We start from the raw sequence: 18,196 nt of genomic DNA, 5'->3' as shown, positions 1-18,196 counted from the left end.
CCTTTCCGAGCAGGTCTGACAAGCGTGGGTAGCTTTTCAGAAAGCGCTGAACCACCAAATTAAAGACATGGGCCAGGCATGGCACGTGCGTGTGGCTGCCGAGCTGCAGAGCCGCCACCAGGTTACGGCCGTTGTCACACACGACCATGCCCGGTTGGAGGCTCAGCGGCGCAAGCCAGCGGTCGGTCTGCTCTGTCAGACCCTGCAGCAGTTCGTGGGCCATGTGCCTCTTCTCTCCTAAGCTGAGTAGTTTCAGCACGGCCTGCTGACGCTTGCCCACCGCTGTGCTGCCACGACGCGCGACACCGACTGCTGGCGACGTGCTGCTGCTGACACATCTTGATTGCGAGACAGAGGTTGCGTAGGAGGAGGAGGAGGAGGAGGAGGGTGGTTTAGTGGAGGAAACATACACCGCCGCAGATACCACCACCGAGCTGGGGCCCGCAATTCTGGGGGTGGGTAGGACGTGAGCGGTCCCAGGCTCTGACTCTGTCCCAGCCTCCACTAAATTCACCCAATGTGCCGTCAGGGAGATATAGTGGCCCTGCCCGCCTGTGCTTGTCCACGTGTCCGTTGTTAAGTGGACCTTGCCAGTAACCGCGTTGGTGAGGGCGCGTACAATGTTGCGGGAGACGTGGTCGTGCAGGGCTGGGACGGCACATCGGGAAAAGTAGTGGCGACTGGGAACTGAGTAGCGCGGGCCGCCATCATACTTTTGAAGGACTCCGTTTCCACAACCCTATACGGCAGCATCTCCAGGCTGATAAATTTGGCTACGTGCACGTTTAACGCTTGAGCGTGCGGGTGCTTGGCGGCGTACTTGCGCTTGCGCTCCAACACTTGCGCTAGCGACGGCTGGACGGTGCGCTGAGAGACATTGGTGGATGGGGCCGAGCACAGCGGAGGTGAGGGTGTGGGTGCAGGCCAGGAGACGGTAGTGCCTGTGTCCTGAGAGGGGGGTTGGATCTCAGTGGCAGGTTGGGGCACAGGGGGAGAGGCAGCGGTGCAAACCGGAGGCGGTGAACGGCCTTCGTCCCACCTTGTGGGGTGCTTGGCCATCATATGTCTGCGCATGCTGGTGGTGGTGGGGCTGATGGTGGTGGCTCCCCGGCTGATCTTGGCGCGACAAAGGTTGCACACCACTGTTCGTCGGTCGTCTGCACTCTCAGTGAAAAACTGCCAGACCTTTGAGCACCTCGGCCTCTGCAGGGTGGCATGGCGCGAGGGGGCGCTTTGGGAAACAGTTGGTGGATTATTCGGTCTGGCCCTGCCTCTACCCCTGGTCACCGCACTGCCTCTTCCAACCTGCCCTGCTGCTGCACTTGCCTCCCCCTCTGAAGACCTGTCCTCAGTAGGCGTAGCAAACCAGGTGGGGTCAGTCACCTCATCATCCTGCTGCTCTTCCCCTGAATCCCCTGTGCGCTCCTCCCTTGGACTTACTCCAATTACTACTACCTGAGTGATAGACAACTGTGTCTCATCGTCATCGTCCTCCTCAGCCACTGAAAGCTCTTGAGACAGTTGCCAGAAGTCCCCAGCCTCATCCCCCGGGAACTTTCCAAAGGTTGGGCATCGGTCACGACAAACTCCTCCAGTGGGAGAGCATTCGGAACCATTGCTGCCCATTCTGGGCAGGGGCCCGAGAACAGTTCCTGGGAGTCTGCCTGCTCCTCAGAATGTGTCATTGTAATGGAGTGAGGAGGCTGGGAGGAAAGAGGAGCAGCAGCCAGAGGATTCAGAGTTGCAGCAGTGGACGGCGCAGAATTCTGGGTCGTCGATAGATTGCTGGATGCACTTTCTGCCATCCACGACAGGACCTGCTCACACTGCTCATTTTCTAATAAAGGTCTATCGCATGGACCCATTAATTGTGAGATGAATGTGGGGACGCCAGAAACGTGCTCTCTCCTAATCACGCAGCAGTCGGCTGCGATACACCTGGATCAGGAGCTCGGCCTGTGCCCACACCCTGACTTGGGCCTCCGCATCCTCGCCCGCGTCCACGTCCTCTAGGCCTACCCCTACCCCTCAGCATGCTGTATTACCAGTAGTGCAGAAACAGAACGCTGTAATTAAATGTGCCGCTTATTGGCCTGTGGTTGGAGGCTGACTTCCCTTACGGAACGCACAGCAGAGCCAGGAAACAATTTTGCGCACGCCTGTAGTGAGACGTAGGTGCGTATGACTGAGCTAGTGGAATTCACAGCGCAGAAGCAGTCAAGTGGCCAAAGGCCAGTAGTAGGCCTTAAGTATTTTGCTTCTATTTTTTTTAAAATGCTGAGCTGATACAGCAGACAGATACTGTAGGCAGCGTATAATATTATGTATACTCTTTCCCTTTGGCGGGATGACGGCGATCATGTAACAGAGACAGCAGATCCAGGAAACAATTTTGCGCAAGCCTGCTGTAACGCTTAGCTGCGTATTAATTAGGACTACTACCCCCAGCAGATAGATACTGTAGGCAGCGTATAATATTATGTATACTGTTTCCCTCTGGCGGGATGACAGCGCTGAAGTAACAGAGACAGCAGATCCAGGAAACAATTTTGCGCAAGCCTGCTGAAACGCTTAGCTGCGTATTAATTAGGACTACTACCCCCAGCAGATAGATACTGTAGGCAGCGTATAATATTATGTATACTCTTTCCCTCTAGCGGGATGACAACGCTGATGTAACAGAGACAGCAGATCCTGGAAACAATTTTGCGCAAGCCTGCTGTAACGCTTAGCTGCGTATTAATTAGGACTACTACCCCCAGCAGATAGATACTGTAGGCAGCGTATAATATTATGTATACACTTTCCCTCTGGTGGGATGACGGCGCTGATGTAACAGAGACAGCAGATCTAGGAAACAATTTTGCGCAAGCCTGCTGTAACGCTTAGCTGCGTATTAATTAGGACTACTACCCCCAGCAGACACGCAGGAAACTAAAGACGGTCACAGGCAGCCCAAATATAGTATTTTTCCCCAATGTTTTGGAAAAAGCCCACTGCCTATATAGCCTGAATATCTCTTTCCCTGCCTCACCAGTACTGGCCCTATACTCTGTACAATGACTGCAGACTGCGGACGCAATGCTCTGCACGCCCGATATACAAAAAAAAAAAAATTGTGCAACACTGCTAAAATCAGCCTCAACAGTACTGCACACGGTCAGATGTGGCCCTAAGAAGGACCGTTGGGGTTCTTGAAGCCTAAAATAACTCCTAACGCTCTCCCTATAGCAGCTCCGGCACCAGCAGCACTTTCCCTGATCTCTGTCAGAATGCATCTGTGGCGAGCCGCGGGAGGGGCCGATTTATATACTCGGGTGACACCTGATCTCGCCAGCCACTCACTGCATGGGGGTGGTATAGGGCTTGAACGTCGCAGGGGGAAGTTGTAATGCCTTCCCTGTCTTTCTATTGGCCAGAAAAGCGTGCTAACGTCTCAGAGATGAAAGTGAAAGTAACTCGAACATCGCGTGGTACTCGTTACGAGTAACGAGCATCTTGAACACGCTAATACTCGAACGAGTATCAAGCTCGGACGAGTACGTTCGCTCATCTCTAATAGTTACCTATTTATCTTTAGATGCTGAAAATTGTTTGTCATTAGACATAATTTCCAGGGTTAAAAACCACATTTTGTACAGCTCACTGCTATTATATAAATGGGGATCTACAGAAGCCAACATATTGAAGGATGCACTTCTAGAAATAACTACGTTATACAATATAAAGAAGAAATACAAAATGTCTTTTCCATCCATCAACTGTTTGGAAAAAAGCATGATTTACAGGATCTCAGGTTCACACTGTGCTTACTCAAGTATATTTGAGAGCAGTTCTAATCATAATTGACAAAGAGAAAATGTTAGCCAGATGCTACAGTGTCTCAATGGTCCAGGAGTGGAATCTGAAGGTACATCTGAAACATAAGTACTTTGGACAATATGAATTAAATGCAGCTTAATGTTTCATCATGCCATTGTGTAGTATGCTTCCTTGCAAGTGAACTTATATAGAACATGAGGGCTATTTACTTATAATGAAATGGAGCTAAACACTTTTTTCAAAACATTCCAAGAAACGATGCTGTGGAGCCATAGAAGATCTATATAAATTACTGGAAAAGGAAGCAATTCACATTTTAACTGCAGACAGGCATTACATAGTCTTATATAGAAGATAAGCTTATGTCCTGCTCAGAAACGTTAGAGGACTAGTAGAATAAGGAAAAAATTAGATGAGTCTTTTACTATCTAACAGGGTCTGAAAAACTTCTTTCCGTACAGTTGCCCAGGATATAAGGAAACGTACAAAATTGCAACGTGTTTCATAAAGTCTTTATAGTTACTTTCCTTCAGTTTGACTTATTAACCTTCATGTTAGAATTAGACTGAAGAAAGGGAACCAAAAATAGGTTCATAGTGGTCAAGGTAAACAACCACTTCTGCTGCTGCTAATTTCCAGGATGGGCCATTTTTAGTCCTATTCGTCCAACCAAACAACTACCAACCCTATTGAAATATTATTTTTGTTAAGTTACAATCATGAAGATTGTTATAATATGTCATAACGTTTTGTTTGGTAGTGAGGGATCAATACTATTGTGTCTGGTATTGCAACCATGTTAGAAGTGGCAATGTGTAGGGGAAAATCCAAAGAGGTGTAAGTGCTTTACCTCAGGATGTGTCATCAATGGTTTATCGGATCCACCACTTGGAACCCACACCAATCAGCCGATCTCAACTCCCGCATTTAATGCATCCTAGCTGGATACTGACAGGTCCATCCACATTGTGGTCAGAGCTGGAAGTGTAATAGAAGGCATAGTTTCCATTGAAATTATTGGAGCTATGCCTTCTATTACACTTCAGGCTTCAATCACAATGAGGACGAAGGTGTCAATATCTGGTTTTGCTGCAATGAATGTAGGAGCTGAGATCAGCTAGTTACTGGAGGTCCTGAGTAGCAGACCCCTGCTGATCAACTGTTGATGACCTATCCTGTTGATAGATTATCAATAGTACAAGGGATCAAGTCCTGGAATACCCCTTTAAAAGAACCCCTTTAGTGAATGTAGTAACAAACCTCAAAATAAGTACAATATATAAAAACTATTACCCAGCATTATGGAAATGAAATTAAAGGCTAATGCATTGTATATTGTTTAAATAAATTACTGAGCCGATGTAATAAACCGAAATATCAGCATGATATTTTAGTCAATAGATACTTTATACTAATCCAGCCTTTCTGAGAGTGGTGCCAACCATCTTAATGGGTGGAGAAGATGGCGGTTCCTGTGAGCTAGTAACCCTCAGGTTACCACAATATGCATATTTTGATATTTTGTGCTGCGGAATAAGTTAGCGATATACAAATGAAGTTTATTATTAATAATAATTCATTATATATATATATATATATATATATATATATATATATATATACATATAGTGATCTTTTGTTGTGTTTTTTAACCTAAACACTGTCAGACGTAACCTTAGGGTTGTTCTGATATTAATGTCAAAATTATTTAGAAGAAAATATAACTGGAAACCAAGTTCATACTCCTTTAATTTATTCCACATGTCTTTTACAAGATGTAATTTTCTTTCTTATTCACACTGATGGTTATTTGCCATGTACAGATATAGCAATATTTATCTTGACTGCTTCATCTTGCATTGATTGATGGTTATAGCTTGTATTATAGCCCACAAATGCACAATTTAGTTGATGGAGGTCAATAAAACCAGGCTAGAATGTGAATAAAAATCAACTCTGGCTAACATATGACAACAGCTCACCATGTATGAAGTAAGTGCATATACTAGTTCTGAACAGGCATGTAGTTACACACACGACCTACTGTGTATCTGTGTTGCTTCAAAAGTTACACAAATGCCATGTCTGTTCCTGGCTCTGCTATTATTTTTGTGCCAGCCAGCAAAGCAAGTGCTTGCACTTGGCAGAACCAAGCAGGTGCCAGGGCCTACTGCATCTGGGGGCCCAACCGTGCACAGGGGTCCAGGAGGGAAAGGTGCCCAGGCTGTTGTGTCAGCACAGCAGTTAGGCCCCCTATATTTTAATTTTATTTAGTCTGATTAATAAAATTAATTAAAACTACAAACTCACCTTTGTCACTCCCCGGCAGCTGCAGTCAGCGCAGCTGTCCCTGACGACTTCTTGGTTTTGTAATCAGGTCAATATGTAGTTTTTTTTTCATTTTATTAAACTGCATGTAAAAGGGAGCAAAATGTGGCATGTAAAGGGGCAAAAGGTGGCATGTAAAGGTAGCATATAAAGGGGCAAATGTGGCATGTAAATGGGGCAAAATGTAGCACCTATATGTAAAAGGTGGCATCTATATGTAAAAGGAGACAAGAGGTGGCAACTATATGTAAAAGGGGGAAAAGGTGGCATATCTAAAGTGGTGAAAGGTGGCATATCTAAAAGTAGTCAAGAGCTAGTGTTATGCCCCATTTGGTCTAATGCCGCCTATTGCCCCTTTTAGATATAAGTGGCATTATATCTAAAAGGGACAAAAGAGGACATTGTATCTAAAAGGGGCATTATTTCTAAAAGGCGACAAGAGAAGACACTATTACTGACTGGAAGTAGAAGGGAGTATTATTAATAAATAGGGAGAAAAGGGGCATTACTACTGAATGAAGTAAAAGGGGCATTATTACTGACTGGAGGCAAAAGGGGGATTATTACTGAATGGGGCAAAAAGGGGACATTAATAATGAATGGGGCAAAAGGCAGTATTACTGAGTGTTGACATAAAGAAGACATCATAATTAAGTGGGGGCACTTTTACTGTGTGGGAGTCACTATAAGTAGCACTTACTAAATGGCATCTACAGGGGGAACAAAAAAGGGGATATTATTCCTTTGTGAGGCATCCTGTGTGGCAATATTACTATCTGGGGCACTGCAGATGGGGAGATTGTGTAGAAGTGTAGAAAAAGTAGTGATGCAGAAATAGAAAGAGGGGCCTGCTGAAACTATCACCCAAGGGCCCATATAAACCAGAAGCTGGCCCTGTTAGCCAGTGTTATTATCCATGTGTGACAGAACTTCTGAAATACACAACTAGATTTACGCACTCTTTATTTGCTTTTATATATTTTCCTTTTTAATGGTTTGTAAATGATCTCTAGCTATTAACTTTATTGGTGTTTTTAGGTACACTTTATAAAATGAACACATCAGTGGCTGTAGCGGCTTCAGAGACTGAGCAGCCAGTTTGAGCAGACAATTCAGGAGTCATTGTTAAAAGCTTTGTTCACTTTCATGCAAAACCAACCTTTTAGCAAAGTTCGACAAAAAGCAGGGTTCTACTGGTTTGGTTTGCTTAACACTAGACCAGATCTCAACTGCTCGCTTATATCCTGAGCAGATTTATGTCCCCTTCTCTCTACTTTGGGTCTATCAAATTTCCATAAAAAGCTCTACATAGACATGCAGCCAGTGAAGAATGCTGGGATATTTCTAATAATAATCTTTATTTATATAGCACCAACATATTCCACAGCACTTACAATACAGGGGGAATAAAAAGAAAATCATGGTAACATGAAGTAATCAATTGATGGAAACAGTAGGGGTGAGGGTCCTGCTCCAACAAGCTTACATATTACAAATAGTGGGGAGATACAGAAGGTAAAGGGGCTGGAGATGTGCACGGTATGGCGAGATGGAGAGTGAAGGGTGCTATAGACATAGACAATAGTCAGGCCGTATAGTGGCTGAATCGGTATGAATGCAGGGGGCAGTTGATTACGGCTAGCAGGGATTGCAGTCTGTGGGACAGGGAGCATGTTATCAGGCGGAGTACAGAGGGTTTTGGTTTGGAGGATGTAGTATGCCTCTCTGAAGAGGTAATCACTGTGAGTCAGTGATTACCCGGATAGTTTTGGGTAGCGCGTTACAGGGGACTGGTACTGCTCTAGAGAAGTGTTGAAGGCGGGAATGAGAGATTCGACTTAAAGGGTCACTTAGTCTGATTTCGTTAGCAGAGAGGAGGGCATGGGTTGGGTGGTGTCCACGGTGAGAAAAGGGCAAATTCTTGCGATGTTCTTGAGGTGTAGCTGACATATTCGGGCAAAAGATTGGATATAGGGGGTGAAGGAGAAATCAGAGTTAAATATAACCCTAAGACAGCGGGCGTGCTGTCTGGGAGTTATGGTGGTGCCACATACTGTGTTGGAGATGTCAGGATGAGGTCAGATAGTAGAGGGCGGAAACAGGAGAAGGTCAGTTTTCGAGAGGTTCAGTTTTAGTTAGAGAGGACATAGTATTAGAGGCAGCGGGCAGACAGTCGGTGGCTATCTGGAGGAATTTTGCTGTAATGTCACAGGAAGAGGTTTATAATTGGGTGTCATCAGCATAGAGATGGTACTGAAAGCCAAATCTCCTGATGGTCTGTTCAATGGGGGCTGTGTAGATGGAGAAGACAAGGTCGGTCGTCTGCCTTTCATTTATGGTGAAACTCATGCCTCCACAAATTCCCCAGACGTGGGAGACCTTAACAATCTCAAGATCCTCTTGACCGTAAAATTAGGTATAGTTGGACAGGATTCTGGTGAAACACAGAAAATATCTTCTGGGCTTCAAACCAAGACATGTTCTCTCATAATGAATAATACATTTGCACTCAATCCCTTCACCTTTTTATTTTTTATATATTTTCTGCTCCATTCTCGATTCCTCTCTAGCAATATGCATAATTAATTGTAATCCTAGTATGCGGCAGATTGACTGCATTGCAATAGATTGGATATGTCAGCTACAGACTTTATGCAAATAGTTCTATTTTGTACGGTGGAACAACTGAATAAAAATCTTTAATAATTAAAAAAAATATACATTTAATGTATTTTTTTAACCAGATGACTATGACAGACATCTCGGAAAGATGCCTTTGTTCATAGGCTGCCTTGTTAAAAAAAACAATTTTAACAATATTATTTCCTACTGGAAGGCTGTGACACCTGCCCCTCACAAATGCCATCCATTGGCTAATCACCACCCCCAAGACGTCTAACCCTTTCCAATCCAATTTGTATCCTGGTTTTCCTAGGGGGCTTACTCTTTTGCTGCCGTTATACAACGGCACTATATGCTGGCTAAAGTCAGTACTGCATGAGGTGGCACGTTGGATAGGCTCTGATAGCAGAGAGGCTGGCAATATACAGTAAGAGAACCCCCACGGACGTCTTCCAACATCGGAGCTGTACAGCCTTAAATCATAATGTCTTTAGACGTCAGACAGTGGATTGGAAAGAGTTAACATTACCATACATTTAATTTACTTGATCACACGATAATGTATCATCTTTGTATCATGAGAAATTAGTGTCAATGAAATTCAAAAGGCATGGGTGGACACATCTGCATTTGTCTACCTACTTATCAAAATCTAGCTAGCTGACTCTATCTAAGCACAAAAACTGTAATCATGCATGTTGCTTCAGCTGAATATATAAACTGTAGAGCAATTAGCAATGAATCAAAATATAATCTGCAAAGTATCTTACTTGCATTTTTAATTTATACCTTGATTACACCAAGCTCACAAAACTTTAAAAACTTCTAATGACATACTGTATTGTGACAAGATTTCGAGATTTCTGCTCTAAAATGTAAATGTTTGCAGCACTACGGGATTATAAACACTCCCACCCTGATGTCTCAACAGATCTAAACCAGCAATGATGATTGAAGAGGATGATTATACTATAATCTTTGCAGAAAGAAGTAGTATCATGTTGGCCTCAATTATATCCTGCGCCTTATTTTAAAATTGTAACTTCTATTTCTGTCCCTGCTTTCTTGACATTTGGAAGGTATGTAAAAAAAGAAACCTCCTTTAAGTTTCTAGAAATTATATATTTCCTAGGTTTTCCAACACTGGTGACTCAGTCTTTCTTCTCAACGATCAATGGATGGTAATGTGTATTTTTAATTCCAAGTGACTAACCACTCAACTCAAATGCTGCTATCATGTGGTTTCATCAGCGTGCACCTGTTTAATGATGCTGAGGTCATGATACTTTTCTATGTTGCATTGCTATATTTTACAATGCAGGCCATGTTTAATGACAGTTTTTTTTTCTTCTATCCACAATATCATCATTGAGATTCCTGGGTAATGGATGATGTCATGTGGATCCAAGTCGGCTTAGTTAAACAAACCAGTAACAATGTATTAATGATGTCCTAATTGTCAAACTGTTCCTAGTTCTGTTACATCTTGCCAGCTAACAGTTGCTCTCTGGTGAGAATAAGCATGATTCACCTGGGATAATTATAATCATTTTTTGTGTTTTCACTTCCCATAACGTCAGAAACGTCACATCAAAATAGCCCTGTTCCTTGGATCATGAGCTGATCCACTTACAAACACAGCATCATAGAATCATAGCAGAAAGAACATGAAATAAAGAACTTCTTTTTACAAAACTAGGTCTCATCTCTTTGGATTTTGGAGATTTTGTGACTTTGAAAATCTTGAAAAACATCTACAGTTGTTTACTAACAAATACTGATCCACAAGTGTATGAATACAAAGAACTAGTTATTCCAAAACTTTAGAAACAAAAGTTGCAGAGTTTAGCTATTCTGGAATTATGAAGATTCTAGCAAGCCCTTCAGACAATCTAATGGCTACTTCCAGACCCTTAACTGAAGAGTGATATTGAAGGAAGCATATTGTATATATGACAGGTTGTATTTCCTCTCTAGTTCCACTGTTAATCCCAGATAAGCTTTCTTGGAATTGCCTGGGGAAAGCTTACTGTATGCTTACTGCATGTATAATTTGAAAAACTGGCCATCTCAATTGTTGTTCAAATGATTATCTTTTGACAAATATCAAAAATGGCCATTAAATTACTGTCAGTCAAATGTTTATTGGGTTGATAGCAATCACTCAACTTCCTATAAACTGATGCATTTAGCTTGGCTAAGCATAGCTGTTTCTTTAGGGGAAGTGAAATAAGCAAATATCAGACATCACTGAAACTTTTAGGCTAGGTTCACTTCACATTTGCATCTGGACGGCTCCCAAAGAACATATTAGACTGTCAGCACATGCTATGAAAATCAGCAGGATCTGCAGAAAATATCTAAAGTGTATAGCCATCTTAAGGCTTTGGGCATGAAAGACAATTTTTAACTAAATAATTGTATATGGTTTATTTTGTCATTGGCATAACATGAAAAGATTTAGAGAATTTGAGTTTTCCATCACTCACCTTAAGGTCATTATGTGCATTGTAAGTAAGAAAGATCATTTCATTGTCAAACTTGACTAAATCTGCCTGGTGTAATTTAGATGTTTACCTGATATTGCCGCAATTAATGCTGTGTGTGTACTCATAGAGGCATAGCTTTAGGTGGTACAGAGGTAGCATTTGCACTAAGGCTCTACCACATAAGAAAACATCATTATAATACAAGGCATAGGGCAAATGGGGCCATGGGGCTTTAAATTAAAGTTCTGTGCATTTGTGTTTTTGGACTATTCAACATGAAAATAAAAAAATACAGGGTAATTCACGTAAAAGGCGCAAAAGTAAAGCTGATTTATTCATACATTTATTCATGAATTGACATACAACAACCAGAATGATATGAAAGAATATAATAACTCTTCAAGTTTTTCATGCTCCATGATGCAGGAAGTATTCTGGAGTCGGGAAGGAATTTTTTCCCTCAAATTGGCTAAATTGGCTTCTGCCTCATTGGTTTTTTTTTTTTTTTGCCTTCCTCTAGATCAATAAGGAGGAGGGGGGAAACAGGCTGAACTAGATGAACATTGTCCTCTTTCAGCTTAACATACTATGTTACTATGCACCTCACACATCTTTGCTATGGGCATTGTTGGTGACACTAGAAGACCTAAAACAATACATTTCCTCTTCAGGGGAATCAATCACAGAGAATATGCCGAGATGCATCAGGGCATTACTGGACTACCAACTTGACATCTGCCGTGTCACTAATGGCGCTCATATTGAACATCTGTAAGATGCATTAAAAACTTGGACTTCTATCTTTTCATATCATTGTCTGTTTCATGTAAATGTATGCATAAAACAGCTTTACTTTTGCACCATTCTTTTTGAATTACCCTGCACATTATTTATAAGAAAGTGTTGCTTATTAGGCTCTTGTCATTCCTAAATGCTATGTTTCTCTTCAAATGGCTGACATTTGTGAACTGCAGAGAAATGTTTGTTGTCTGAGAAAGCTCTAGGATTTCTTTATTCATTGGTTTATCATTTTATCAGTGTCTGTAAGTATATCCTCTAGATAACTGCTTTTTTAAACTAGTTCTCTCCGTGCATGATAAGTCTAGGCCAGCGAGAAATACAGAATTTTGTGAATTTAATAAAGATCAACAATGCAAATTCTTAATCCCTTACTTTTTTATCGCTGAGTCCAGACACAGTATCCACATATTCCTCCTGGATCATAAAGGCAGCCAGATTGGCAGTGTAGCTGGCTAGAAATATTACTGCAAAGAATGCCCAGATGAGAACCATGATTTTACTTGTTGTGCCTTTTGGGTTTTCGACTGGAACAGAGTTGTTAAATACAAGAGCCCACAGCAACCAGATGGACTTGCCAATTGTGAACTTGGAACCTCCTGGACCTAAAAACATTAAATGAAATAATTTTTTCTTAGTGGAAGCAGATGTAGTGATAAGATATGAATAAACTTACTGGTACACCATAGCTTCTAAAATAATTCACTTGTATGAAGGCTCATGAAAAATAAAGCTTACACAGTCAAACATATGTTTAGTTGTAGGTGCACCTAAGATCCAGCACTAATGTTACATCCAAATATTTGAGCTAGAGTCTGACCCCACATGATAAATAGGCAAAAGATATAAAAACTGTACAACTTCAAAAATAAAATACATGTTCTGTTACTACCATTAGAATAAAATAAACTCATTCAGGATTCTATCTCTAATTTTACCTATGCTATGTTTTTTTTTACTCATTATTGTTATGGAATGTCAAATGTTTATAGTAAGATACACTTTTTTGTGTGTTTTTTAAGTATAAGAAGATCCATAAATTGTACCCTTAGGCTTCTTTCCCACAAGCGTATATCGGCTCGCCGTTTTCACGGTTGGCCGATATACGCTGTGCTCTGATGCATTGGATTCCAATGCATCCGATGACATGGCCATATTCCCGTGACATAAAAGCGCCCGGCAGACCAATATAGTGCCCACCCCAAAAGATACGCACTATTACATATTGGAGCAGAACACGAAAATTGGGAATATCGTTATGTGAGGGGTTTTCTGCTATTAGACTATATACTAGTCACCCGGTTGAAGAGGGCATGATACATATGACCCCAGGTATTCTATGAACCTCAGATATACAAGTGAAATGAGACTACATGTGCCTAACAAAACAAGATCATCTGTATTGAACTATTAAAGAGTTAATAAAAATTTGTTCTTATGAAGCCTTTCCAAACCAACAAAAGCTTTTCTTTTTAAGTGGTTACAAATAAAAGTTAAATTTTAAATAATAAGGAGCTTAGTCAGTATCTTGACGTTTAAATGGGTTGTCCAGTTATGAACCACTAATAGCCTATCCTCAGGAAAGGCCATCAATGGCAGATCAGTAATACAGGCACTTACCATTTATGAAAAACTAAATACTGTACACAAAGAAAATTATGATACATAGTAATGAGGTTCCAAAGACAAACTTCATGATCCAAATTTGCAATAATTGTCTAAATAATAGTATACCAAATAAACGAACATGAAAATATCACAGATAAATAATACTTGATTTAAGTAAATTAGACCTAAAGGAATAAAGTACAGTCTAATAATTTACTATAGTAATAATTGTAATTTCTCTAGGCACATACCATTAGGTCTATATACAGAAACCATACATTTAGAGCCTAGGAAGGAATCAATCCTTTCTATCAACCCAGGAAAGCTTGTCCCAAAGGTTTATATGTCCGGTTTGGCGAACTCTGCAAGCATTATTAGTAGTGGTTTCATGAAAATGCCATCACTATATTTTTATTAAACAACAAGTATAGTATATTACAGTCTTCTGCATGCTGAAATTACTTTTACCCATCAAATTACATAACAGCCTACAAAATAAAATCCGTGAACTTGGACTCTTACTGTTTGCTTGTTTTTCTATTCCCATAGCCAGAACATTTAGCAAATGACAAATTATCGTCTGGTAATCTTGAAATCTGCAGATAACAGTTTATTACCATGTGAAGCTGAAAGTGGATGCTGCTACTGAAATCTTCAGAGAATCTAATAATTAATCAGACTCTGAAAAACACTTCAATTGTTTAAATTAATCTTGAATGGGCTGTGATGGAAGGCATGGGTTTTGTTGCACAAGGAAGGAAAATCTTCTGATAAATTCCTGTTCAAGGAGTTGTCATTTAATCGTGTTTGCTTGTAATAAAAACAGTTCATTTTTATAGAATATGTGTAGATTTACCACAAATGCCTTTATTATTTTAGTCACTGAAAATACAGTATTATGGTTTGCACAGAATATATAAGGATTGTATACATACATATATTTAAGTAATAGGAAAATTTGGCAAAAGTCCATTTCAAATCTGGCATGTATTCACCCAGTACATTCTATTACTATTACATCAATAAAACACATTTACCAATATCATTTTTATTTTCCATTGATTTGGCTCTGTATGGGCTTGTTTTTTGTAGGGTGAGTTATATGTTTTATTGGTACCATTATAAGGCACATTAAACTTTTTGATAACATTTTACTCCATTTTTTGAGAGGCAATGTGACCAGAAAACACAGTTCTGGCATTATGTTTTTTAATAGTTTAGACTTTTATGCATGTTTCAATGCCAACTATGCTTCTTTTTTTTTAAAAGTCTTTAGACTTTTGCAAAATGGAAAAAGGGTATTTTATGCGTTTTCAATTTAAAAAAAAAATATTTTAAAACATTTTTTATTAAACTTACTTTTACTATTTTTATTAGTCTTCAGAGGAGACTTTAACTTGTAGGACTCAAGCTGCCATGGCAACTATCAGCACTCCGCAATCATGTTGCAGGGTAGCAACAAAAGGGGGTACCCCCTCAGTCTACTGGATTGGATGCCACTAACCACAGCATCTAAGGGGTTAGACAGCCACAATTGGAGATAGCACTGATTGCAGCCATTGCCGGACAGTATCAGCTGTTGAACACAGCTGACAGCCTTCAGGTATGGATAAAAGGAAAAAAAAAGATAAAAAGAAAAAGTAAGTCAAGAAAAAAGTAAAGGATGTATAGAGCAACAATATGCATAATTATTAAAGATGAGCGAACACCAAAATGTTCGGGTTCGCGTTATTCGAAACGAACTTCCCGCGATGTTCGGGTGTTCGTTTCGAATAACGAACCCCATTGAAGTCAATGGGCGACCGGAACATTTTTGTATTTCGCCGATGCTCGTTAAGGTTTTCATGTGTGAAAATCTTGGCAATTCAAGAAAATGATGGGAACGACACAGCAAGTTCTCCTCTGCCACAGCTGTAACAGCTGTGGCAGAGAAGAACGATGTTAGCCCATTGAATTCAATGGAGCCGTCAATACAGCCGACTCCACTGAATGCAATGGGCTGCCGGCGATCGCGGGATGAATTGTCGGAAAGGGGTTAAATATATAAGCCCTTTCCTGCAATTCATCCAGAAATGTGTAAAAATAAAAAATATATATATACTCACCTGGTGCCGGCAGACGGAGTTCAGCGCAGCAGGCTGCAGTTCTCCTGAACTGCTCTGAACAGCTGTGAGTAGTATTCAGCAGCCGGGGATTTAAAATTTACTCACAGCTGTTCAGAGCAGTTCAGGAGAACTGCAGCCTGCCGCGCTGAACTCCATCTGCCGGCACCAGGTGAGTATATATATATTTTTTATTTTTACACATTTCTGGATGAATTGCAGGAAAGGGCTTATATATTTAACCCCTTTCCGACAATTCATCCCGCGATCGCCGGCAGCCCATTGCATTCAGTGGAGTCGGCTGTATTGCCGGTTCCATTGAATTCAATGGGCAAACATCGTTCTTCTCTGTCACAGCTGTTACAGCTGTGGCAGAGAAGAAGGATTTGTCTTCTATATGTTCTCAATGGGGTTGGCGCTGCTGCCGCCGGCCCCATTGAGCGCATATAGAAAAGATTTCTCAGGGAAGAAAGTTAAAGTAACCCGAACATCCGAACATCGTGTGGTGTTCGTTACGAATAACGAACATCCCGAACACCCTAATATTCGCCCGAGCATCAAGCTCGGACGAGTACGTTCGCTCATCTCTAATAATTATCATAATTTAACTATATAATACAAAACACACCATATCCAGAAGGTTGAAAATGTGTTCGACATGCTCCCAATGGTCTGAAGTTCTAGTTTAGAACATTCACTGTATATCTAGCAAACACAAACACGTTAATTAACTTGAAAAACATCTTAAACTTTATGATACTCTACTTAAGAGCTGCAGCATGCAGCATTTGGTCACCAAGGGTGAGAGGCTGTGCATAATTTGTATGTCAATTAGACTACAAAGCTATCATTTTGCGGCGCGCAGTCACAGGGTTCATAATAGTGCTGAATTAAACTGATGCTTAACTTCTGTAAGTCAATAGTGTAATGTAATTTAGAGGAACATTTAAAATAAAATTGTTATACTTTTCTAAAAAAAACATTCACAAATATGGATGTAAAGACAACATGAAAAGTCAAACTGTGTAAAGCAATAAAGCAAGTCTAAATGCATGTATTATCTTTACCATGGTAATTGGCTATACAGGTCTTTCAGGTACTTTCTGTTGTGTGTTTAGTATTTTATAAAGCAAATTTACCTAAAATAAGATGCATATGTGGAAACTTAAAGAGTCACTCCGGTGATTTCTTTTTTTTAATACATTATGTAACTAACCCACCGGTATATATAAGTAGGCTAGTGTTACCTTGGTTAGTTATTCGTTTCTATCTGAAACTTCCTGGAGTAGTTTTTCTCAGGTGGGTCATGTGATCTCTGGCCAACTAGCTAAAATTTGCTTAGCTTTATGTTCCTCTCAACAAGTCAGATTTTCTGTCAATATAATACCTGTAGGATGGACCCTACCACACAAGCTTTTTAGAGAGGGACACAAACTCCTATCACAGTTACTGATGATAATTAGAGGCTCCTGACAAACTGTTATAATACAAGAGATGACAGCTCATCCTCCTTACTGTATTCTCATGGTCTGTAGCTTATTTATGTGAATATAGAAGGTAATAATTCCAGTGTCTTCCCATAAACAAAAAATCAGCACTTCTAACAAAAATAAATGTCAAAGTGCACGTAAGCAACAATGCATACTTCAGCACTCATACACATTTAATATCTGTATAAAATTGCACAACAGTAAGGTTTGCCTGGACATTGCAGATGGGCCCACATGTTTTGATCAAGATGTGCACTAAGAACCTTCTATTTTTATTAAGAACAGTTGTGCAAGTTTAAACAGATATCAAACATGTATGAGTGCTGAAGTACATGTTTCTGTTACAGTATTTGTTGCTGCTATTGGTTATATATACCTTCATATTATTATTTTTTGTTTAAACTGCTGACTTTGCTGTTGCATGTTGCATTGGTAAAGCAGTGGCTGCTTTTACTTTTGTTGTGCACTCAAATTACCCATCTGTCCCAGGTGCTTCAGTGATATTATATAGCCAAAAATCCAACTTTACCATTTATTTGGAGGCTTTTTTGTTAAAATAAAGGTTACTTTAGAATTAAAAACCCATTCAATAAGGTTTTTGTGGCGTGTCTGATGAGCCCATGTTTCGATCCAAATGTGCTCTAAGAACCTTGCATTTTTTTGCAGTTAGTATAAACATTAGGTGTGAACTTCTATACAGATTTATGTGTGCATGAGTGCTAAAACATGCGTCTGTATTAGTGTCCTTCCAGCAGGCAGAAATGGTACAGGCTATAGCTGCTCATGTGATGTTGTAATAATGCATCATGGGATTCATAGCACAGAAAAGTGAAAGAGAAATCACAGAGAAATCCCAGCATCAAGGTGGTACCTCATAAACACCATACAGGAAACTGCACATGCATGGAAGTGACTGCAATATACATAGGAGACATCC

General features: G+C 40.6%; 1 protein-coding gene across 1 annotated transcript in view; it reads right to left on the bottom strand.

The window, feature by feature from the left end:
- GRIN2D (glutamate ionotropic receptor NMDA type subunit 2D) overlaps positions 1-18,196 on the bottom strand; it is a 335,290-nt gene that overhangs the window by 44,068 nt on the left and 273,026 nt on the right. The window contains exon 9 of the mRNA XM_066607728.1: positions 12,435-12,664. Within this exon, the coding sequence (XP_066463825.1) occupies positions 12,435-12,664 (230 nt within the window). The remainder of the gene's footprint in view (positions 1-12,434; positions 12,665-18,196) is intronic.

The sequence above is a fragment of the Eleutherodactylus coqui genome, chromosome 6, assembly GCF_035609145.1.
Source record: "Eleutherodactylus coqui strain aEleCoq1 chromosome 6, aEleCoq1.hap1, whole genome shotgun sequence".
In the NCBI taxonomy this organism is placed as follows: domain Eukaryota; kingdom Metazoa; phylum Chordata; class Amphibia; order Anura; family Eleutherodactylidae; genus Eleutherodactylus; species Eleutherodactylus coqui.
This window is presented reverse-complemented; position numbering and strand designations above follow the sequence as displayed.